Source organism: Blennius ocellaris (genome assembly GCF_963422515.1).
Source record: "Blennius ocellaris genome assembly, chromosome: 9".
Lineage (NCBI taxonomy): Eukaryota > Metazoa > Chordata > Actinopteri > Blenniiformes > Blenniidae > Blennius > Blennius ocellaris.
In genome coordinates, this window is record NC_137658.1 from 11,528,459 (window position 1) to 11,552,879 (window position 24,421).

The 24,421-nt window shown below is 45.1% G+C and overlaps 1 protein-coding gene across 1 annotated transcript; it reads left to right on the forward strand.

The window, feature by feature from the left end:
* The first annotated feature begins 671 nt into the window (after positions 1–671).
* ankhd1 (ankyrin repeat and KH domain containing 1) lies at positions 672–24,286 on the forward strand. The gene is given in 39 exon segments (XM_080502170.1): positions 672–1,094; positions 4,016–4,169; positions 9,167–9,323; positions 9,510–9,657; positions 9,778–9,925; positions 10,010–10,243; positions 10,406–10,500; positions 11,426–11,581; positions 11,969–12,050; positions 12,169–12,360; positions 12,466–12,575; positions 12,816–12,903; positions 13,289–13,416; positions 13,504–13,647; positions 13,739–13,841; positions 13,941–14,203; positions 14,351–14,634; positions 14,636–15,141; positions 15,234–15,373; positions 15,478–15,589; positions 15,665–15,810; positions 15,920–16,062; positions 16,410–16,623; positions 16,757–16,932; positions 17,206–17,368; positions 17,457–17,552; positions 17,656–17,772; positions 17,851–18,019; positions 18,132–18,331; positions 18,440–18,795; positions 18,969–19,121; positions 19,336–19,485; positions 20,097–21,645; positions 21,730–21,913; positions 22,126–22,248; positions 22,760–23,011; positions 23,116–23,300; positions 23,379–23,546; positions 23,660–24,286. Coding segments are annotated over 39 exon segments (8,127 nt in total). The 5' UTR covers positions 672–815; the 3' UTR covers positions 23,720–24,286.
* Positions 24,287–24,421: the final 135 nt, after the last annotated feature.

Consider the following 24,421-nt stretch of genomic DNA (forward strand, 5'->3'; position numbering starts at 1 on the left):
GGTCAGTTTTATTTTTATTTTCAGGATTTCCCACGACCCCATTGGGCTTCCTTTCTCTCCTGCACAGTGTTTTATTGTTGTTTTCTTATTATTAATTTTGTATTATATTCTTATTTTGGGCCTTGATCGTGTCATGAAGTAATTGATATTTGTGAGAGTAGTTGATCATAAATGATTAAAAGTAGGACTTCAGTAGTGACTTTGCTGACTAGGAGTGAGATCATCATTATAAGTATTAATTTTAATATAAAATAATGTTATTTCAAAAATGAAAGAAATTGGCTGCATGTTGAGAAATGTGTTATTCAGTTGTATATATTTAGACGAAATTATAGTAACTCTGAGATTTGAATCCACAGAAGGTCAGGGCATGTGTCCAGACCAGTTTCTGGACGTGTATCTCTTTTAATCCGAGTTTACCTGAACTAGTTAAACTCAACCAGTTAAGTTAAGCCTACCATGTCATGTCTTGACGTTCGTTCTACAGCCTCGTGATATTGGTAAACCTAACATGACGTTGCGGGCTCATGTTTGACGAGCACCGACGCGAACCAATCGCAAGCTTCTTTCTCTTGCGTTGAACCAATCCAATTAGCGGGATTCTGCACCGAGGCGGTGTTTCTGAGAAGCAGTGCGTATCGGGTTAGGTTGTTAGAAAGTTAATGGCTGGGGGAAAGAGATCCTCCTCAACCCTCGCTTCGGGAGAGTTTCTGGATTCCCTGAAGTAAAATCAAGCAAATATCCCTACAGAAAGCGCCTGGGCGGACGTTTAAGTGAACAACTAGCTCGTTAACACGCGTATCGTCAACACAAGAATGCAGGATGCAGTAGCCGGGACGGCAATGCTGACGGACGGCTTCGAGGACGAGATTGACTCGGTGACTCCTCGCTCCCCAGTGGCAGGGATGGGGGTAGGAGCGACACCAGGAGGAGTCGGACTAGGGGGCATTGGGATTGGTGTAGGTGGAAAGAAAGTACGTTTATACGGCGAGCCAGGCGGGCCTGCAGCGGAAAGACTGGATTTCAAACTGGCGGCCGCGGCCGTCCTCTCCTCGGGTGCGGGATCCGGCAGCGACGAAGACGAGGTTTCCGAGGTAGCTAACGCTAAGCTAGTTAGCTAAGCTTAACCAGAGCTAAGGCAACATTCCTCTCCTAGCGCATTAGCTCGCAGTTGGCAACCACCCCCTCCCAGGCCGCTGAAATTACGTAAAATTAACCCACTCTCTAATGGAATATCAAGCCCATGTCGGCTCAGATGCTTATGGACACTTGGATGTCGATAATGTTTGGCGAGACGGGAGCAGTTGTTCACGCAAACCGGCTGAAATGTTTTATTTATGCAGCGCAGGCTGCGGCCAAGGCCTAGTTCGGGTGGAAGCGGCGACGGCCTCGTTTGGTGCTGTCGTCTCTCAACACCCATCACAAGTTTGCAGCTCTCCCAAACAGCTTTCCAGCCACGGCAAATGGAAGACGTCCGTAAACCCGGGGACACACACGGACGGCTAAATATCTGCCATTTTCGTAGTTGTGGTGCAATTACGTCACTTTTCCAAATCATGTAAATTAACTCCGCTCGACCCTCGGCTAACTTTTCGATACGTTTGGATTATATTTCTCCCCGAACGGCTCACATTTTCCCCCCAGCTGGCTTAGCTGTCGGGTTGTTTAACTGTGGCCAGGGGCGAGTGTTGTCAACTTCATTTGCGTTGTTGATTTCACGCGAGGAGTTGTCTCAACTTCCCATGTCACATACGGTACAGGTGTAATGGCATCTCATGGCCTCAGCTAAACACGCATGAGACGTTTTTCCGTCGGCTCACATACACGCGGGGATCGTTTAACGTCAAATGTCAAGTGTTTCACATGTTAAATGTCGCCGTTTTCGCATAACGTGACAAAGCCTCCTGTTGTGAGGCTTTTTTTTTGGTCAATTGGTCAAATTCCAGCCACTCGCTGTCATGGCCATACATTTAAAACGCATGCCTTATTTAATACAAGTTCTTAGGATTTCTCTGCCGTGTCCTGTGACAGCAGCAGACTCTTAAAATCAACTTGTTCTGCTAGATAGCAATCGTTTGATTTGGACAAAATTATCAAAAGTTTAAATGTGACCTATTGGTGACGCCTGGTAATGTGATGTAGTGTTATTGCTATCTGAAAGAAACGGTCATCAAATAGTAATCAATGTCACTGCAACGCTGAGAACTTCACTTGTTGAGGGGTTGAAGCAAACTAACATCTGACCAGGAGAGTCTGAAGTCCTCTGCAACCATGGCTGACCAGCTAGGATGTCAGCTGATACGACTGTCAATATTTCCTGGCTCTCCAAGTTCTAGATTCAGCTGTGTAGTAGTAGTAGTAGTAGCAGCAGCAGAAGGACATATCAAATCTGTCAGTTACATCTCATGCGACATAATTGAGTCAAATGGCAAACGTATGGCCGTAGTGTCTTGTTTCTCCTCTCACCCGGGCTCCACCATCAGCCTGAAAGGGAGCATTTGTTGTGGTGTTTCACTCCAGAGGAGAACTTGCTGCTCTGGGCTGCAGCTAAAATCTGAGCCCCAGGATTAAGCAGATGCCATTCTAGGCCTTTTCAGCTCTCTGGATACTAACACTCTGGGAACTGTAGTTCATTAATAGTAAAGACTGATATCCATTGTTGATTATAAAAGCCTTCACAAGAACTACATCCCCCATGGGTTAGTGTGGCGAGCCTTCCTATCATATAGCTGAATTTCTCCACATTGCTGACTCTCCCCCAACATTTGCTCTGTGGTCCAGAGTCTGCAAGTCTGCAGCTTATGTATAGACACAGAGATATAACTTTCTCTATTTATTTGTTATGCCATGGATTTGCATTAAGTTGCAAATCCACTCCCAAGTCTTGTCACCCTAGTATCTTTTCTTCAGGTTAGTTGCATTGTTTTTGACAATTAACATTTTAAGCAGAGCTTATCTACATACAAGGTAATGATTGGCTTTGGCATTTATAACAAAAGTAAAAATTTGCTAAAGTCCCATCTGGCAATGTATGATTCAGCGTTCGGTGTATGGAGCCAATGTACTCAATAGTTTGACGTTCTAGCAATGTTTAATCCACAATTAGTATGTCTAAAAAAGGTTTCTTTTAATGTCATTGCTAAGTGTTATATTGCACTTAAAGTTGTGTGTTGTTATCTCTTCCACTTGTTGCAACACTTTTCCATAATGTGAGAAGTTACTTTAATACATGGAAACGTGCTAATACATAAAAACTTACTCTGAAATGGTTAAAAAGAGAACTGCAACTTTTTGTCTCCCCGCATGTATTTTTTATTTTTTTTTGTAATGTTCATTTTTTGTGCATATTTTGGTGGAATCACCCAGAAATAGTCTGTATGAAACAATAAGCTAAACCGGACCTTTGACCAGATGAAAAACATCTTAAAGTACCTGTAGTTAGTTTGTAGCTGTTACTTGGATGTTGAAAATGATTGATTTTTACCTTTTGACACGTTTACAAAGATCCTGATGTTAAAATATTGATGTTGCGGGAGTAATCTTTGAAGTGACGAAGATATCAACATAACGATCTGTACTATACAATAACCGGAGATAGTCAACGTGGCCTAAACAGGCATGAGAACAGATTGCAGTGTTGTTTTTGAGGAGCTGACTCCCAGCTGAATCTTTGTGCACGGCTTGTAATATCAGTCCAAAGCACTTTCTTTTTATTTTCACTCTCTTTAACATGTGCTAATTTTTTTTATTTTGCCCTTCGAGAAACTATATTTAAACATGAACCATATATTTGGTTGGTGGTGAAGCCATTTGTGACTACATTATTAATTTAAGTGGAAATGCAACTTCTAACTGTTGATAAGTTCTGTTTTACTAATGATAAACCATATACTCGTGGTTGGTACACTTGGACAAGGGCTTCAATTCCTGGTCAAACATTTTAGTCAAAGCTAACCTGGAAATGGCAATCAAAGGAATTAAAAGTCATCTTTGACCCCTCTTGTCCCCCTGCCAGGTCGAGTCATTCATTCTGGACCAGGAAGACCTGGATAACCCTATTATGAAGACGGCCTCAGAGTTGCTTTTGTCCAGCGCCACGGATGGAGTAGATTTGAGGACTGTTGATCCAGAGACACAAGCCCGCCTTGAAGCTCTCCTCGAAGCTGCAGGTACGACCATTTAGGCTGGAATAAAATTGTCTCAATACTTGACACATGTTGAATCCCACACGTCATTGGCCACACTCATACTTGCAGAATTCCTCTTTAATTTGTGCTTTAACATATCTTGATACCGTGCAGCAAATGCGTAACCCTTCCACCTCAGTTTTTTTCCCCCCGACCCCTACAAAAGTAGAGGCCTTTTATTATTTTTGTGCCAGAGTCTGAAATGTTAATAAAAGGAACCTCTCAGTTTCACTAAGTGTCATATCAGCTGATAGTTTGAAACTGATTTGGATAAATTGGTTTCATTAGAACTTGTAATCTCAGCGTAAGAAGGTCTGTGTAGATTAATCCATTAGGGCCGGGCGTCGTGGCCTGGTTTGGGCCTGTGAACATTACCATGCAGATTAACATTGGAGCAGGCTTGAGCCCCCGCAGCATGCACAGAGCTTGTGTTGAACGGCTAATAGCTAATCTCATTCTACTCCGCTTTCACCCTGGCTAGTTCGAACCAAGGAGGTAGTCATTTACGCCATCTGTTTGCTCTTCGTCTTGTAATGCTAATAATATCTCATGTTGATTACCCTGCTTTATTGTACTTTGTATAATATCAACAAAAAGTGGAACAGGAACAGGCTATGGACGGAGGATTTGAACAAAGTAGCCAAGTACCAGACCTGGTAGACGATCACCGTGGAAGATACCATGAGTCTGATGTCTGCAGGTGAACTGTCTGAAGTAATTTATTGAAAAAAAAAAAAAATCTGCAGAGAAATATGTTGACTTTAAGCTAATTTAATCATATCAAATACATTTTCCACATTTGAGTATAAAGACCTAAAATTCACAGACTAATAACTTGGAATTGAATCTAAAACCTTCAGATTAAAGCTACACTTTAATATCAGAATCGGTCGTTATTGTATATTTATAAGCAGCACGGAAACGATGCATCAAACGAGTCATTGTTCATAGAATGGGTATAATGATAGGCAACATTGATAATGTTGCCTAATATTGTATGTAGAGACGTGTATCACAATTAGTGCTCAAGGGGAAAAAATGACAGGTTCCTAAATTCTTTAAATATCCAAATAAGTGAACTTGTTGTGTGCTTTGTTCTATGTCCCCGGATTAATTTAGCAAAATATACTTTTAAAGGACCCAGAAACAAAGACCAGACTTGATTACATCAAATGTAAGACAGGTTGCACATTTATTATTAATAAAGGCTGCTGTTACAGCTCGCCACGCGTCCAGGTGGTGATGCCGAATAGTTGTTTTCTTCTTAACTGGTTTAAAGTGGCCTTATGGGACAGAATATAACAGTAGTGAAACCCCTGTTAGATTCATCTGCACAACATGCTGGAAATTATTTTTTCATAAATGAAGGGGCATAAAATTAAAAACATCCCATCATGTAATTTATTTCAACCTGATTAAAATTTGGTGAAAATGTGTCATTAGAATTGTCATTTAATCAGACTTTTTGTCTGAAAAGTTGTGAAATGGTTTGAGTCATAGGTTTACCTTAAAGTTATGGTGTCAGTTAAGTGGCATCATGCATATCTTTTGTTTTTCAGTCCATATTGAGCTAAAACCAACAAAGCTCACGGTTTTATTTAAATGAATGTCTATTCTCTTCATAGTTCCCAATAGTCTGAAAACAATGACCTGTTAAATAAACATAAATTTAAAGGCTGACATGTAGGCTTTATTGGTGTCTTCTGTAACCAGCCCCCCACATTCATGTATTTATAGGAACCACACTGAATCTATTTATGAGAGGCTAATTTTAAAGTATTTAAATAATTAGATTAGATTTCTGCCACTAGAGCTGCAAAGATCATACACACTCGTCTGTATAGATCTTGTGTAAATTCCTCTTGTGGCAATGGTGAGAATTTGTGGTGTTGCACTGCAAATGTACAATGCACTTGTCCTTAAATTGTGAGTATTTACATAGACTCCAGCAGACTCAAGGACATGAATATGCACCATCAGTACGCTGTAACATAAGACATGTTTGCTGACTGCCTAAAACATGAACACTAGTACTTGGCCATACTTTTCTGTTGCGCCAAGCGTAGCAGTGTACCTGTGAAAGAGGACATGTATAGAAAAACATTATCAAGAAAATCCAGCAAGTAATAGAAAAAAATATCAATGGATTAAGGAAAATAACTTGTATTTCAACAAGGTGTCGTCGATCTCAAAGTTAAAAATTGCGACTTGTTTGTATTACTCAACGTTTGGAGGATGCATGATCAAATACGTATAGCAATCACAGGTGACGAAGGTCTCGCAAAACAAAGCTACTCGGTTTGGAGTGGCATTCCTTCTACATTCAGGACAATTCATTGACACTACTGTTATCAGGAAGGAAAATGCTGGTTTTGTTGCATTTGGAAGATGGGGCAAAGCAGAGCTATATGAACATTCATCAGTTTACACTGCTGGTGTCATGTTCTAAAAACTGAGTCTTCTCGGATCTAGAAGCCAGCGCTCCGTTTTATCTTTTTTTTTCCAACCCATTTTTTTAATAAGAAATACTCCATTTCTTCTTGTTCCTGAACTGTAAGGTTCAAATATATATTTTTAAAAATTAGTTCAGTTAAGGTAACTTATTAATGAAAAAAAAAATTGTATGACCATTATGAAACAAACAAAATGTTAATTTTTGGTAGGATTTGCACACTAATGACATGGTTTCCATGAAACATTGGTAACAATATTGTATTAAATGCATGTTATAGACTGAGAATAAAGGATTTTTAAATATGTCCACATTGAATAGCGAGAGATTCTTTTTCAAATGTGATTTATACCCAGTCAATCAAACAGCCGTTCCCTGATAGAATATAAACTTCCTCACATTCACCACTGAATGTGTCCAAGATGATCTAATTACCCATGAACCTCTGTACCTCCGTAGGTATGTTGACGACACCCATTGTATGATTAGCCTGATGAGAACCAGTGGAAGGGAATTTACCCGACGACCTACATAATTGGAATGACTGATAAGAACTTGCATGTATAAAATGCCATTAATAGATGACAGTGTATTCAAACCAAGACTCGGAGGAATAGGAATATTTGATATGTCCAATGCCGTTTGCTTGCACTTCACAATCCTATGTCTTTTCATGTTGGCTTATTGGATATATTTCCAGATTCTCCTATAGAACAAGGAAGTGAGATATGACCTGAGATGTTTTTTCTAGGCAGGTGTGAACTGATATACTTTAAAGCTGCCTGCCTGTGATCGGATCACCCAAGACGCATGCTAATGCCAGCTGCGGACGGCTTCAAGATTAGTGTGAATGACAGTTGTGTTTTCTCAGGAGGCATTTGGTGTACACACCTGTCCTGACGCAGTCATTTTGGTACGGCTACTCCGAAGATCATGTTGATTGTGTAAACACGTCGGTTGTGGGTGGAGCAAGGCCGAAGCAGGTGCATTTGAGCCAGTGACCTAAAGAAGTCTCTTAGGTTTATGGCGTGGTGAATTAGGCCAGCACAAACCACCCGAAGGTCCTAAATCCTAAAGGGCAAGATTTAGTCGGCAGGAAAGTCTGCCTACAATATAATGGTGAGAACTTGACAGTGAAATAGTTAATTGTAGCTCCCTCAGGAAGTTATTTTATTGGTTGACCAACTCTTTCAAAAGGCAGGTTAAAGACAGGCTCCAATTTAAATTTGGAAAATGATCTTCCCTATTTTGAGAGGTTTCCTGGATGTCGGCAGTTCAGCACACAGCCTGTGACCAGTTTCAGTTGAACAAAACAAACATTCGCGCAGTCTTAACCTCAACGAGAGCTCAATGTCCATAAGTGTACGTAAGAACGAGTCCAACCTAACTGGGTGAAGGTTGGCGGTAATTCAAGGTGTGATTTACAGTATGTCAGGCATCGTCTGAAAGTAAAAGAAAACCAATCACCCTGCGCTGGTTTCTTTATTTTGAATAGATTGTATTTACACATCACCAGTCAACAGTCATTATTGAGTCTGTTTTGGTTCAGTGAACCGCTTACATTCTGAGATAAACAATACTGTAAAATATTAATGATCAACTTCCTCGACCTCTTGGATCCCCTCGTGCCTTGGGGGCTGTTGTGAAATCCCTGTCTGAGAGCCGTGCTAAGTTTAGCTCGAGTCACAGGCCTTGCGGTGAAAACACAGGAGGACTTCAAGTAGCTCACTTCGGCCTGGCTAATGGATGGACTTGAAGCTGATGCTGAAAAGTTCAAAGCCCCTCCTGGCTTGTCCAGCCTCCTTTTTTTTTAAATATTCAGACATATCTAAACTGCATGCTGTCACATTCAAACACAAATACATGAATGGGTTTTTGGGTGGAAATTGGCCCTTATCTTGCTTCCTCAAAGAGATCTTTCATTCTAGGCCATTGGCTAAAAAAAATTATTTCACATTGCTTGCTCTTCATTTCTCTCTCTGGCTTTCTATTCACTTTCCAAACCCCCCCCCCCCCCCCCCCCACACACACACACACACACACATACACACTCAAACATGTTCTCTTTTATGGGATTTTGTATTTTTTGAGTGGTGCTTTTCTCTGTTGCTGACCACTTGTCAAGTTTTGCCTCACTTTCACCGTCTTGCACCTGTCATTCACACAGAAGGCAGCACTTTTTTCTTGAGCGTTACAAGTGTGACTTTACCTCCTTATTTTTGGATTTTAATGTTCATAGCCATTGTTATCAACCGGATATTTTGTATTTATTCTAATTGACAAATAAGGAATTAAAAATCATACATCATGCAATGGAATTGGAAGGAAAAAAAAATATTAAGCCATATTAACAAATGCTTGTGTGTGTGTTTTCTGTGTGTATTTTTTTCTTCTTTGTGTATGCTGCTACTAACCCTGGATTGGATTGGCTGGACTGGACTTGCTTCTTCATCTGGTCTGGTGTGGTTGTGCTCCCCCCTGTGGTTTGCATTGCCCTATGCACCTCTGCCCTTTTGATGTTCGCCAGGCATCGGTAAACTGTCCACTGCCGATGGTAAAGCTTTTGCAGACCCCGAGGTGCTCCGCCGGCTGACGTCATCTGTGAGCTGTGCCCTGGACGAGGCCGCGGCTGCCCTGACCCGCATGAGAGCCGAAAACACACTCAACGCCGGCCAAGCCGACAAGTATGTATCTCACCCGCGGTGCACAATCGTTTCTCTCTCTCTCTCTCTCTCTCTCTCTCCTCTCGAAATGTCAGCTGCGTACGCAGTGTGTATGCACGTGCGAGTGTGTGCCCGCTCCTTCTTGTGAGGCGTGTGTGTGTTAACCTGTCACAGTGGCAGTAATTGTAGCAGTCTGGTTATTTTCAGCCGTAGTTTAGCGGAGGCGTGTTCCGACGGGGACGTCAACGCTGTGCGCAAATTGCTCGACGAGGGACGGAGCGTCAACGAACACACGGAGGAAGGGGAGAGCCTGCTGTGTCTCGCCTGCTCAGCCGGCTACTATGAACTCGCACAGGTAGGAACCAGAAGCGCTGGGGTGGGACATCACTTGTTGATGAGGGGGGGGAAGATCTTCTCTTTTTCACACCATTTTCTGCAGCTTTCTTGACCGTAGCATTTCATTATTCATTCTCAGGTTTTGCTGGCGATGCACGCTAACGTGGAGGACAGGGGCATCAAGGGGGACATAACGCCACTCATGGCTGCTGCCAGTGGAGGATACGTGGACATTGTCAAACTGCTCCTAGTCCACGGGGCAGATGTCAATGCACAGTCCTCGACAGGTAAATCTGCCCTCCTTTTCTAAGATGAACAGTCCTTTTCCAACCTGTTTTCCGGGTCGGACTCACCTCCACGCTCTCTTTCAGGCAACACAGCTCTGACGTACGCGTGTGCCGGCGGCTTCGTGGATGTGGTGAAGGTGCTTCTGAAAGAGGGCGCGAACATCGAGGACCACAATGAGAACGGACACACACCTCTCATGGAGGCAGCAAGTGCTGGCCATGTAGAGGTTGCCAGGGTACTCTTGGAGTATGGCGCCGGCATCAACACACACTCCAACGAGTTCAAAGAGAGTGCTCTCACACTTGCCTGCTACAAAGGTCAGAACTCGATGTGTTCTCCTTGTGTAGTTTGAATGTTGGCTGTTGACGGCCTTATTATGTGTGACACAATTGAGCATCTTCTTCGCTCACTTTTTAACAATGATGGAACGCATTTAAAACAGACTTGCGCGATTGTGTGTGTGTGTGTGTGTTCTGCAGGTCACTTGGATATGGTGCGTTTTCTGTTGGAGGCCGGAGCAGACCAGGAACACAAAACAGATGAGATGCACACGGCACTGATGGAAGCTTGCATGGTGAGCATCTGACCCAAACCTTACTGCACAAACTACGCAACATGCTTAGATAGTTGGGTGTGACCCGAGTACAAACGCTGTGCGAGTGCAGTCCGTTCGCGAATGCTGTCATTGTGTTGCTGGATGTACATCACAGTAGTTACATGCCATGTTTGGTTTACATCTTTGCTCCTTAAGAAATAAAAGTGTGAACATTACATGAACCAACTTCTATTGAACTGAGGAATCAGTGTCCACTTTATTTTCCTTTTTTTAATTTCAGTTTACCCAACCACAAGCTTGTGTAAAAAAAAAAAAAAAATTCTAAGAAAAGTGCCATCGTATCACTTAATCACTCTTTATTTATATAGCTCTTTTCAAACAGAAAGCTACTTGATGCTTCACAAGTGATTGACAGAAAACTAAATGGAAAAAATATTTGCAAACAAACACATGTGTGCATGCCAAAACCAAAGCACACATGCAAATTATCCAGAGTAATATAAATAGGTAGGATTAACAGGAAAAGCTCATTAAAATGGTTCAAAAAAACAACTCGGATCTCATCAATAAAAATGTCCATAAAAAGGTTTTTCTAAAACGCACTGATATATATGGATATTTGCATAAATGATAAAAGATCGATAGCCTTGAGAAGTAAAATATGCCCATGAGGCATTGAATTAAATGTAAACGTTTGGGCATTGATATGAAATGAAATACACCTAGAATACAAGTAAACCTGTAGTCGTTCTTATTTTCACTTGTAGAAGATTATTATTGAACACGTGTACAAACATGAAAACAACTAACTCATTTAAATCATCAAGGGAAAGCTTTCCGATCGAATTCGGCATCATTTGTAGAGGCAAGCGCACTGGACCATGTGGCTATATATTTATTCAGGTGCTTATCTCTACATTCTCTGTGTGTCTCGCTGTCCCAGGACGGCCATGTGGAGGTGGCACGGCTGCTGTTGGACAGCGGTGCACAGGTCAACATGCCAGCTGATTCCTTCGAGTCGCCCCTCACCCTTGCAGCTTGCGGCGGACACGTGGAGCTCGCAGCCTTGCTCATAGAGAGAGGAGCCAACCTGGAGGAGGTATGTTGAGGAGACGGCTGCTTTAAAACACGGAAGAGGGTAGAGTTCTGTGTCTTCACTTGGCAGATGACGGCTTTAAAAAGCTGTTATTGAATCACATTTAGTTTATACATTTCTGATGTTTTCCTGTCTTAAAGTGAAAGATTATTGATGCCAACCTGCTTTATAAGGCAAAATTTAAGAACAAGAAAAAAAACTAAATTTAGATAATGGTTTTTGATGCGTCGATAAAATATGAAATCACAAAGCTGATCTTGGCTGAGCGAATGCCAAGTTCAGTGTTGACGCACAAAGTGAGCAACATTTTCCACGACAGAGAAACACTGCCATGAGTCATACTTGAACTTAGGCTTTTTTGTATTTGCCCATGCTTGTATTTCTGTCCAGGTCAACGACGAGGGCTACACCCCCCTGATGGAGGCAGCCAGAGAAGGACATGAGGAGATGGTAGCACTGCTGCTGGCTCAAGGTCGGAATCTTATTTATTTATTTATTTTTATTTGTTCATTTATATACATCATGGCGGTCAATTTAATACTGTTTGTTTCTAGAAGAAAGAATCACACTGTGTTTGTTCTGTTGTCCAGGTGCTAACATCAACGCTCAAACAGAAGAGACTCAGGAGACTGCTTTGACTCTGGCGTGTTGTGGCGGATTCTTGGAAGTGGCTGACTTCCTCATCAAGGCAGGGGCTGACATTGAGTTGGGCTGCTCTACTCCTCTGATGGAGGCTGCACAGGAAGGCCATCTGGAGTTGGTTAAATACCTTCTCGCTGCAGGTAAGCGAGAGGAAGATGCCAATTGGCAAGAATGAGAAAAACTAAGACTCCCCCAAAATGTTGTTTTTGTACTTGCAATTGAATTATCGTGATTTTTTCTTTCAGGTGCAAACGTTCATGCCACAACAGCAACGGGCGACACAGCGCTGACGTACGCTTGTGAGAACGGACACACCGATGTAGCTGACGTGTTGCTGCAGGCTGGAGCCAACTTGGTACACCATATTCCTGAATCCTTCAGTCATGTTTATTTTACCAAGTAATGTAAACAAATTTCAGATGACAGCAGGAAAAGAACAGCCTGGTCCAAGTCTTTTGTCTGAAGCTTTAATTGAACTCAACACAGTTATTGTACAATGCTGCAGCTTTATTTGAAGCAGTCAGTTTCTGGATATCTAAAAAGGCCAATTCTTTTGTTTTTCTCATATAATGAACGTCATGTTTTTTTTCTGTAGGAGCACGAATCTGAAGGAGGCCGAACACCTTTAATGAAGGCAGCAAGGGCAGGACATCTCTGTACAGTGCAGTTTCTTATCAGCAAAGGTATGTGATATGCTGATGGTTCACATTATCTAATTTAGCTCAGATTAAAAATCCCTTATTTAATCTCGGCTAGAAAACCTGAATACAAGCCTTGAATATCCTTTTGTCAATGGCAGTCCTCACATCTTTGAAGTCAGTTTCATATATATATATATATATATTTTTTTTGTGGGGAGAAAAGCAGCAAAAGAAATGACTACAAAGACATTATAAATAACAAAATAATAGGTTAGAAATTTTTATCGGCAAAAAAAAAAATGCATCGAAAAATGTGTAAGTGGAGTAGTTTGACCTGTAGAAATCATTTAAGTCAAATGCATAGCATATGATTTTTCTGTAATGTGCTGTGAATTTGAGTGTTTACATTTTCTGTTCTCCCTTCTAGGTGCTAATGTTAACAGAGCTACTGCCAATAACGATCACACAGTGGTGTCTCTGGCCTGCGCTGGAGGGCATCTGGCTGTCGTGGAGCTGCTGCTGGCACATGGGGCAGATCCTACACACAGACTCAAAGTAATGCAGTTTGCTCAAACACTAGTTCTGGTGTTGATGGCATTAACCATACTCGTTCGTGACACTGAAAACCACGTTTCATTGTAGGATGGTTCAACGATGTTGATAGAAGCTGCTAAGGGTGGCCACACCAATGTGGTGTCCTACCTGTTGGACTACCCCAACAACATCCTGTCTGTCCCAGCGCCTGACCTTTCCCAGCTCACCCCCCCTTCACAAGATGCCTCTCAGGTACATGCCGTAATGCACCATACTTTTGTGATCTGTTTTCGTCGGAGAACCTGGGGCCCATTGAAGCCCAACACTTCCTTTGCCGTAGCAGGTTCCTCGTGTCCCATTCCAAGCTCTCGCCATGGTAGTGCCCCCTCAGGAGCCCGACCGAGCCCCATCAAACATCGCTACACCCCCACCCGTGTCCAGCAAGGGTAAACACAGGACCTTCTCCAAACAGGCATTGATTTGCAAGACTCTGTTGTTATTGTTGGTTGTTTAATTCTTCTTCCACTTTCTTTATTCCAATGTAGGCGTGTCCAAACAGAGACAGGCAGCCCTCCAGCCCGGTCTCTCCAGCTCCGTTGGCCGAGGGCCTGAAGCAGAACCTTTGCCACCTTTCCACTTGTGCCAGCCCCTAGAGTGCATCGTGGAGGAGACGGAGGGAAAGCTGAACGAGCTTGGCCAAAGAATTAGTGCTATCGAGAAGGCCCAGCTACAGTCGTTAGAGCTCATTCAGGGGGAGCCGCTCACCAAAGACAAGATTGAGGAGCTGAAGAAGAGCCGAGAGGAGCAGGTACACTCAGGAGCTGAGCGAGGACACAAATCCCCTTATCCAACAAGAATGTGACTTCCAAAGCACATTGACACATCAGTGACTTGTGCTCGTATAGCATGGTATTAATTGTGGGGTCAAACGATGACGTGGCTTTTGCCTCTTTAGGTGCAGAAGAAGAAGAAAATCTTGAAGGAGCTTCAGAAGGTGGAGCGCCAGCTGCAGTTGAAAACACAGCAACAGTTCACCAAAGAGTACATGGAGGCAAAGGGCTTAAAGGAAGAGCAGGAGGCCGGACAAAGCCAGGGTCCAGGCCCTGGGCCTGGGAGTACGTCTATTCCAGGGCCCCTCACTGCCACAGCAGGTGCCCAAGGACACACTGGCTCTGACACAGACGAAGAGGCCCACAAAGACGGAGAGCAAGAGGAGCAGCTGGGAGTTGATGGGGAGGAGGTACATGTCTCATTATTTTAATTTTATTAAAAAATTTTTATTCCACTCTGGAGGCTTAAGCAGCTTTTCGGTATCCTTACAGGAAGAGGAAGATGTGGACGAAGAGGAAGGTTCGGAGGACGAAGCAGACGGCGACGAGGACGACTACCCGAAACTTCCTCAGGTGGGCACCATACTCTACCGGGATGGGCCACAGCCACCGCAGCAGCCTCCTCTGCCCCCTTCGCCACAGTCCCAGCCCCAGCCACCTCCCCCGCCTCTCCAGGCCGCCTTTGTCCCCATCCAGCCCCTGCCAGACTACAACCCCGCGGACTACCCAGGAAGTGCCAGCCCGGAGCTACAGAGGGTACTGGTGGGGCAGCAGATGCTGGGTCAGCCACAGCAGGGCCAGGGTCAGCAGCTGCCTGGGTTACTCCCAGGAATGATACCTCAGCAGGCCCCAGATGGGCTCATGGTGGCTACACCCGCACAGACGCTCACAGACACGCTGGATGACATCATGGCAGGTGAGTGCATGTCAGCCGGTGGGTGATCATTCGATCATTAATTCAAGCAGTTTTAAAGACTCTCGCTTAACTCGTTTTATTTTCCTTCGCAGCTGTGAGCAGTCGAGTGCCCATGCTGAACACTACGACTTCACCCACGCCCCTCTCCCAGCCACCCACACAGACGCCCGCAAACATCGCATCTCCCCCTTCGGTCCTGCCCCTCTACCCTTCTGTCGACATAGACGCACATGTAAGACACAGTTCGACCCCACAGGCGTTGTACAAGTGTGTCAGTACAGGTGACTGCAGCAATCCACGAGTTTGTCCCGTTAAGAGATCATGTGTATCCCACAGACCGAGAGTAACCACGATACGGCGCTGACACTTGCGTGTGCTGGAGGACACGAAGAGCTTGTGTCTGTCCTGATTGCACGGGGAGCCAACATTGAACATCGGGACAAGAAAGGTATTTAGATAAACACGAGGTTTGATTTCGCTCAAACATTTTGGCACGCATCCTAATTCCCTCCGTTCCTCCCAGGTTTTACTCCTCTGATCCTGGCAGCCACAGCTGGCCATGTAGGAGTGGTTGAGGTGCTCTTGGACAAAGGGGGTGACATTGAGGCTCAGTCAGAGAGAACTAAAGACACGCCCCTCTCATTGGCCTGCTCTGGTGGACGCCAGGAGGTAAATCCATCATGCGTTTGTGTGTTCACGCAACAATGATGTTGCAGCTCGACGTACCCTGGACTTTAACTTTGTTGTAGGGATTGATTGTTTTTCTTTTCTTGTGCAGGTTGTTGAGTTGCTGCTGTTGCGGGGAGCCAATAAGGAGCACCGCAACGTCTCCGACTACACGCCTCTTAGTTTGGCTGCTTCAGGAGGCTATGTCAACATCATCAAGATACTCCTCAACGCTGGAGCCGAGATAAACTCCAGGTAACCAGTCAGAGCCACAAGTCAAAAACAGAAGGTCCTGGATCATAATGTGCCAACTTCAGTTCACTTTTTTTAAATGACATGGTAAAACATAAATACACAATATCTGTACAATGTGTTTTGATTTGCTACATATGGTAACAAACCTAATTACATGTGTCTGAAGAGTCGATAAAGTTTTTTTATATTTTGGAATGTGACAATACACAGATGCGAGATAGCAATATAATATTTGCCATCAGAATGCTCAAGTATTAATCATACTTTATTAACCTAAGCATAGTGTTCTCTATATTCCTTTCCTCTGTGATCAGTAAAAAAATGTATCCGTCTCTTTTTCTCACCAGGACTGGCAGTAAGTTGGGAATCTCTCCTCTGATGCTGGCGGCTATGAATGGACACGTGCCTGCGGTGAAGCTGTTGTTGGATATGGGCTCGGACATTAACGCCCAGATTGAGACCAACAGGAACACAGCGCTGACCCTCGCCTGCTTCCAAGGCCGGGCTGAGGTTGTCAGTCTGCTGCTGGACCGTAAAGCCAACGTAGAACATCGTGCTAAGGTGAGGAATTCTCCATCCTGGGATAGATCCAACTTGCACTGGATAAACTGGATGCTACCGTCTCCCTTTGGGTTGATACTTTTTTAAGCCTTGTCACTCGTCACCTTGCTAACTGATTGTTTGTTTCCATCAGACTGGTCTCACTCCTCTGATGGAGGCAGCCTCCGGAGGGTATGCAGAGGTGGGTCGAGTGCTGCTGGACAAAGGTGCTGATGTCAACGCTCCCCCTGTTCCTTCATCCCGAGACACTGCCCTCACCATTGCTGCAGACAAGGGCCACTACAAGTTCTGTGAGCTGCTCATCAACAGGTTGGTGCTCTTCGATGTTCATCAATCCAAACGCTTTCCATTTTTCTGTATTTGAGCTCATCCTGATTACATTCTGCATCGTTGGTTAAACTGAAAGTGCTTGTTACTTTCACGCTGACTTTTTCTGAGTTGGTGAAGCCGATGAGAAAAGATGGATTCATAAATAAGAATGCAGCTATTTGGTAGAAACTGTCATGAAACGGAAGCCTTGCCAACTCTTTCCCATTCTTTGAACAAGATTATTTCTTATAACAACATTTTCTTTCTTTCTAGGGGTGCTCATATTGATGTAAGGAACAAAAAAGGGAACACTCCCCTCTGGCTGGCGGCAAATGGCGGTCACTTCGATGTGGTCCAGCTCCTGGTGCACGCTAGTGCAGATGTGGACGCAGCCGACAACCGCAAGATCACCCCACTTATGGCTGCATTTCGAAAGGTTCATAGCCTCCTATAACTCGAAAATGTGTAATTCAACATCTCCAGTTGCCTCTGGATTCTAAATCAAATTTTCCTTCACAATTTAGGGTCATGTCAAGGTGGTGCAGTATCTTGTGAAGGAGGTCAATCAGTTTCCATCAGACATTGAGTGCATGAGATACATCGCCACCATTGCTGACAAGGTATGTATTGATTTCCATTCCAGTCATTAGCTGCCTGCGGCTATTAAACTGACAGGAGCTGTTGAGATGCAAGTAGAGCTGAAAGTGTGAATCTTTCCTTTAGGAGCTGTTAAAGAAGTGTCACCAGTGCATGGAGACCATTGTCAAAGCGAAAGACCAGCAGGCTGCAGAGGCCAACAAGAACGCTAGCATCCTCCTCAAGGAGCTGGACTTGGAGAAGGTACCATCGTATAATGATTGGCTTGGCATGGAGTGGTTAAAGTATTCCTTTTTATACTGACTTTGCGTTGTGTAACAGTCTCGAGAGGAAAGCAAGAAGCAAGCCCTGGCCGCCAAGCGCGAGAAGAGAAAGGAGAAACGCAAGAAGAAGAAGGAAGAGCAGAAAAGGAAGCAGGAGGAAGAGGAGGGGCAGAAAACCAAGGAGGAGTTCTGTGATATGCAGGAGCAGAAAGATGATTCGGCTGAAGGTAAAACTTCTGCCATAATTTGTTGAAAATCGATTCCAAAAGAATTCATACATCAGTTTGTGTTTTTCCCAGAGTTGCCCGATTAATGAATGTTGTCTGTCCTGTCTTTTAGAAAATGAGGTTCCAATTGAGCCTCCGAGTGCTACCACCACCACCACCATTGGAATTTCTGCCACTTCCACCACTTTCAGTACAGCTTTTGGTAAGAAGCGTGCTAGTGTGGCCACTACTCCGAGCACCAATCGTAAGAACAAAAAGAACAAGACCAAGGATTCAGCACCCAACGAACCAATCATATTACAGGACCCACAGGTGAGGCCTGCGGAACTTTGGCACCATGCTATCCGTGTTAGCTTGTACTTCCCAAATAGATGCATGCAAGATTTGAAATTGAGTAACAAGAATGCTTTTTCTTACCAGGTTGCACTAGCGCAGCACAAGGCTGACAAGAACAAGATCCACGGTGAGCCACGGGGTGGGGGTGGGGGAGTCACAGGTGGCAACAGCGATTCTGACCCCTTGGATAGCACCGACTGCGCCAGCGAGAGCAGCAGCAGTGGGGGCAAGAGTCAGGAGCTCAACTACCTCCCTGACCTCACCTCCTCCACCTCCTCCTCCTCTTCCTCCTCCTCCTCCTCCTCCTCAGCCCCCTCCTCAGGAGCAGCCCAGTCCCAGGCCCTCCTGCCCGGCCCTGAGAAGAGACACTGTCCTCAGCCGCAGACAGACGGCAAAATGGACAATAAGGTCACAGTCTCCATCTCAAAACCAACGCAAAAGTGAGTCCCCAGAGGAAGCAGCCATCCTATCCTAGCTCAGTGTGTGTGCAACTTCTGAGGGCGAGCAAAACTACATTTCTATAAAACGATTTGTTCGAAGTGACATTTGAATAATGAATAGCTCGCATGTCTGTGAATCAATTAAACATGAGCTTTCTTTGGTTTTGTCACAGAGCTCCAGACGTAAGCGACTCCACCTCCAACTCCTTACCCTCTCCATTCAAGACCATGGCTCTTCCCATCACTTCACCCAACAGTAAGCTCAGCCTCACGAGTCCAAAGAGAGGCCAGAAGAGAGAAGAAGGATGGAAAGAGGTGGTCAGAAGGTCAGTTTGCAAGTTTTAACACGATCATTCAGATTGTTTCTTTAATTTCCGTATGGAAGTAATTACTATTTTATACATCCCAGACATGTGTCTCCCCTGCATTTGCTGAAATACATTCATTGAAGTCTTGGTTGTGTTGTACATATTGGTGGTAGGAAAAATTGTTTAGCGTGGGTGAAAGATAATCACAAACATTTGTCTGCTTCTTTTGAAGATCAAAGAAGCTGTCTGTGCCTGCCTCTGTCGTGTCTCGGATCATGGGCCGAGGGGGCTGCAACATTACAGCCATCCAGGACGTGACAGGAGCACACATTGACGTGGACAAACAGAAGGACAAGAACGGAGAGAGAATGATCACCATAAGGTAAAACGGCACCCTCTCCTGAAAGGTAGAACTACTGTTCAGGGATATCACTTGCTCCTGAACTGAGCTGTACTTTAAAATCTATAAGATCCAGTAATAAGGCTTCACAAAAATACATAAAATAAATTGACTTAACGTATGACATGAGCTTTTATGGAGTTCATTGTCCTAATTTAAACAATCTATAGTGGATTCTTTTTCATTCTCTTGTCTATACTTGCTCATATGGAATAGTAATATTATGGAATATTTAATTACAATATAAATGACAATGAGATAGACATGTTTTATTTGGTAACTTCTAAATTAAATGGTACGAAGAGTAAAAAATTTGGATTTTGATTTAATTTCTATTCCCAGACTATGAAGCAAAGCGTTGTATGCAGTAGCAATGCCATGATAACAGCACTTTGCTGCAAAACAGTACAATTCTCTACGATACTGAACCATTTGGATTGTCTTCCGAACACCTACTACAATGCTCGAGAAGTGGACAGTTTCTTTAATCTGAGAACTTTTAGTCTGAGATTTAACTCATTAGTTATGTCTTACTCACATGGACAGGACATGTTGTTAACATGGTGTTCTCCGATTGCTCCCCCCCCCCACAGAGGAGGCACAGAGTCTACAAGGTATGCAGTCCAGTTAATCAACGCTCTCATCCAAGACCCAGCCAAAGAGCTCGAGGATCTGATTCCCCGGAATCACATCAGAGCACCAGGCTCGAAGACGACCTCGGCTTCATTCCCCAGCACCACGGGGGCAACCAGTGGTTCAGCCACTGGGCCAAAGGCTCTGAGCTCATTGGTCACCTCTACCGGCATGTCATTCCAACCCTCCCCATGCTCATCGTCATCTGCCTCTCAGGCCGTGGCAAAGCTTGGAAAGGGGCTGTCATCCAATGTCAGACAGCCTTTCCCGGTGTCTTTGCCCTTGGCGTACGCCCACCCTCAGCTGGCTCTGCTGGCTGCTCAGACCATGCACCAGATCAGACATCCTCGTCTCCCCATGGCGCAGTTTGGCGGCACTTTCTCCCCCGCGGCAAGCACCTGGGGACCGTTCCCTGTGCGCCCCGTCAGTCCCGGCAGTGCCAACAGCTCCCCCAAGCACAATGGGGGAACCGGCAGCACTGGGTCCCAGGCCAGGCCCAACTCCACCCAGGGTGAGCACAGCAGCATGGCCAGCGCCGGAGCCCCTGTCGCACCCACCACCACCACCAGTGCACCCAACGCGTCTGCAGCTGCAGCCTTGTCCCATACCCCGAACCCTACTCCATATAATCCCCAGTCCAGCGCCACCACTCCTTCTTCTGTCAGAAAACAACTGTTCGCCTCTGATCCCAAATCGGTCGGCGTCACCGCCGTGTCAGTCGCCGCTGCTGCTGTGAGTGGCAGTAACACAGTACGAGGCACAGGTTCTCCTGCACATCACAGTTCCAGTACAACCACGACGAATGCCCCCCAGCAGCCGCTTGGTCCTGTGTCGCAGCCCGCCATCCAGCCAACTAAGATGGAGCAAAGTGCAGTCGCCCCCCCTGGAAAGGACAAGCAGTCGCTTGCTGCAGAGAGCCAGCCTGTTTCTATCGGCGAGAACATCAACTCTGTGGGTTTCACCCCCGCTGCCATGGCTTTGGTCCCCAAGCCCGAACCTCGACAGCAGTTACCCCCCCCTCCGACCTCTGCACCATCCTCGGACGCTCCACCAGCTCTCCTTAACCCCCAAGCCAGCTCCCACCTTCCCTCCGCGCCTCCCGCTGTCCCCTCACACAATGTCGCACACCCTAACAACACCGTACCCCACTTCTCAGCCCCAGCGCCCAGAGTCTCCCATCGTATGCAGCCACCAGGGCCTTACTATTCGCTTCCTGAGCAACAGCAGCAGACACAGCAGCAACAGCAGTCTGTGTTTGTCCCCTTCAGCGCTCAGCAAGAACCTCCCAAACAAACCCCTAACCAGACTTCCCAGCCGACAAGTTTGCCTCCACAAGCCCAGAACCAGGCCCAGGCGCCAGGCTCTCTTCAGGTCTCCGCGAACCTGGGCATGATTAACGGCTCCCAGATACAGCACGTTGCCAGCGCAGGCAAGCCTCAGCAGATACCCCCCAACTTCGGTCCTGCAGGTCTCTTCAATTTCAGTAGCATCTTTGATAACAACAGCCAGGTGAGTCGTGGCAAAATACACAATGAGCATCAGCCGTTAACTTCATATTGCTGTTTTGTCTAAAAATGGTGCTTTCTCGTACAGGTGGGAAACAGTCAGGTATGGGGAGCTTGCCATTTGCCTGCACGGTCACCCCCAGAGCAGTCGTACTCGGCCCCACAACCGTACATGGGGCAGATGGAGAACATGATGCCTCCACCTCCCCCAGACAGCTCCAAAGCCCCTGGCTACCGCTCTGCGTCTCAGAGGATGGTCAACAGCCCCATCGGTACGACTCGGCTCCTTTCACTTCATCTCATTTATTTTTTCAATTTGCATCATCATGTAAAATCTTTAACAGAAGTCAAATCAATGAAAAAAAGCTAAGACCTTAATATTCGTTCTGGAAAATATGATTCTTGATGCAATAGAAACGGATGTTTTGCTAACTCAAAGCTCTGGTTCATTATTGATTCGTTTCACCTTTGTTTGTATCAATAGCATTGACGAGCTATGCCACCAGTATCTCTGGTAGCCCCGTGTACTTGCATGGACAGGCAGCCGGCGCGCCATCGTTCAACAGACAGCACTTTTCGCCTCACCCATGGAGTGCTTCTACATCAGGTATGAGCTTCTGTGTTCGTCATTGTTTTACTTCACGTTCTCGTCATTGTCAGAAATCATTTCTCAAAACGGTTCCAAAAGACGTGAACGATCCACGTCAAATTCTCCGCATTCTATTTCTCTTTTTGCTGTTGTTTTAATTTTTAATTTTAAACTTTGGTGTAATAAAGAAACTGTTTTTTCCAGGAGAACTTCCTCCAGATCCGTGTACTAGTGGTTGTTTGTGTCTTACACGCATTTAAGCCATTCATCTTCTGTAATTTCCACTTTTAGCTCCTCCCCCCAATTCTATTTTAAATAATTACTTGAATGTCTTTCTTGTAAGTTTAGCTCTTGATATATTTTTGAAATTATGTTAGTGTCTTTGTACGCTTTTGTTATAATTTCAATCACATTGTTCACTTCTCTGGACGGACCGATCTTACAGAACTAGTTAGTGTTTGGGTGCACTGGTTGACACTTTTGAAAGTGTAAAGCTGACATTTCTCCCACCTTCCCTTCTTTCCACCAGGCGAACCTCCTGTCCAGCCTCCCTCCACTGTGTCATCCTCGGCCTTGTCGACCTCGGCTGTCGTCCCACCTCCGCAGCCGAAGCCAGGCAACTCCTCGCAGCAGGACCGGAAGGTTCCCCCACCGATCGGCACGGAGAGGCTGGCCCGGATCAGGCAGACGGGCTCGGTCAACCCACCCCTCCTCACAACCAGCTACACGGCGTCTGTGGGACAGGGAGGCATTTGGTCGTTCGGGGTTGGCAGTGCTTCGGGTATGTTCAAACTGTGAAAGTGTGCCTTCTTCGAGTACAGTGTGGTGCCTTTGTGATCGATATCCAGGGGTAAACGCGTGACGTCGTGTGTTGTTTTGGTACAGAGGCCATGTCCGGTTGGTCCCAGCCCCTGATGGGCAGCCATATGATGCACCCGCAGCTGCAGGCAGAGCAGTCGGCCTTTTCTCAACACCAGCCTATGGAGCAGGACGACACGGGCATCGCAAACCCTGCCAACAACTACCACCAGCCTCAGCATCTGCCCAACAGTTACATGGACTTCCCGAAGGTAACACAGAGCCAGAGCGCTCATTTCAGCCCTTTCTCTCCTCGGTGCACGTGCTTCATGAGCTCTTCGTCTGTCCAGGGGATGCCGATGTCAATGTATGGAGGAACCATGATGTCCCCTCATCCTTCCATGGCAGAGGGCCCGGGGGCACCCATGTACAATGGTTTGCACGCTGCTGACCCCGCATGGAACCCCATCATCAAAGTGGTCCCAAACAATGCGGATAACTCTGACCCACAACAGCAGGCAAGCTTGTTTGACTTCAGGTCACTTCTGCATGATTTGTGTTCATTGCGGTCCAGATGTAGTATTTCTGTGATTCTTCTAACCCACCACAATGTCTGTCCTCTGTCCTCCAGGTGTGGCCTGGTACCTGGGCACCTCATGTGGGCAACGTGCACCTGAACCACGTCAACTAGGCGACGTCCACATCAATCAAACGCACACAGCATGACCCACAGTGCAAACATATAATACCAACTGACGAATATGACCGATTAAGACAAAGAAAATCATAAAAGTACAACGTGTAAACTTTAGTAGAGGCCTGAAAGTGCAGAGCAGAAGTTGAAGAATTGGGAGTTCTCTTGACGCCATTCTTTGATGTGCCTATCTCTAACAAGGAACGAGGAAATTGGGGCAGACGTGTTATCAATGTCCCAATGATGCAAACAAACATGAGCGATCACCTGTTCGACAGGAACCATTCTCTGCGTAGTTTAGCGAATTTTGACTTAAACCCACGTACACCGTTCTCGGGCTGCAGGGGGCTCACCATGAAGTAGCTATTTAAACTTGGCCCAGAACTAGATGATTACCTAAAGCGAAAGAGAAATCAGAACCTTTTAGAGTGGTAAATACATGTATAATTGTTTACATACTAAAAAGGGTTAAAATGAGAGTAAATTTCATGTCGTATAGTGGCTCTACTTTATGTAGCCTGTATTAATGTGAAATATTTACCTTAATATTCAATAAAAAGATTGAAAAATATGTGCGTTTTCATTCAAGTTTTTTTGTTTTTTGCCTCTGTTCAAAATCCTCAGACTGTCAAAGAGCTGTTGAGTCTCTTATCCATGATTACATAATTCTTACTTTTATTACAAATGTTTGGTACATGA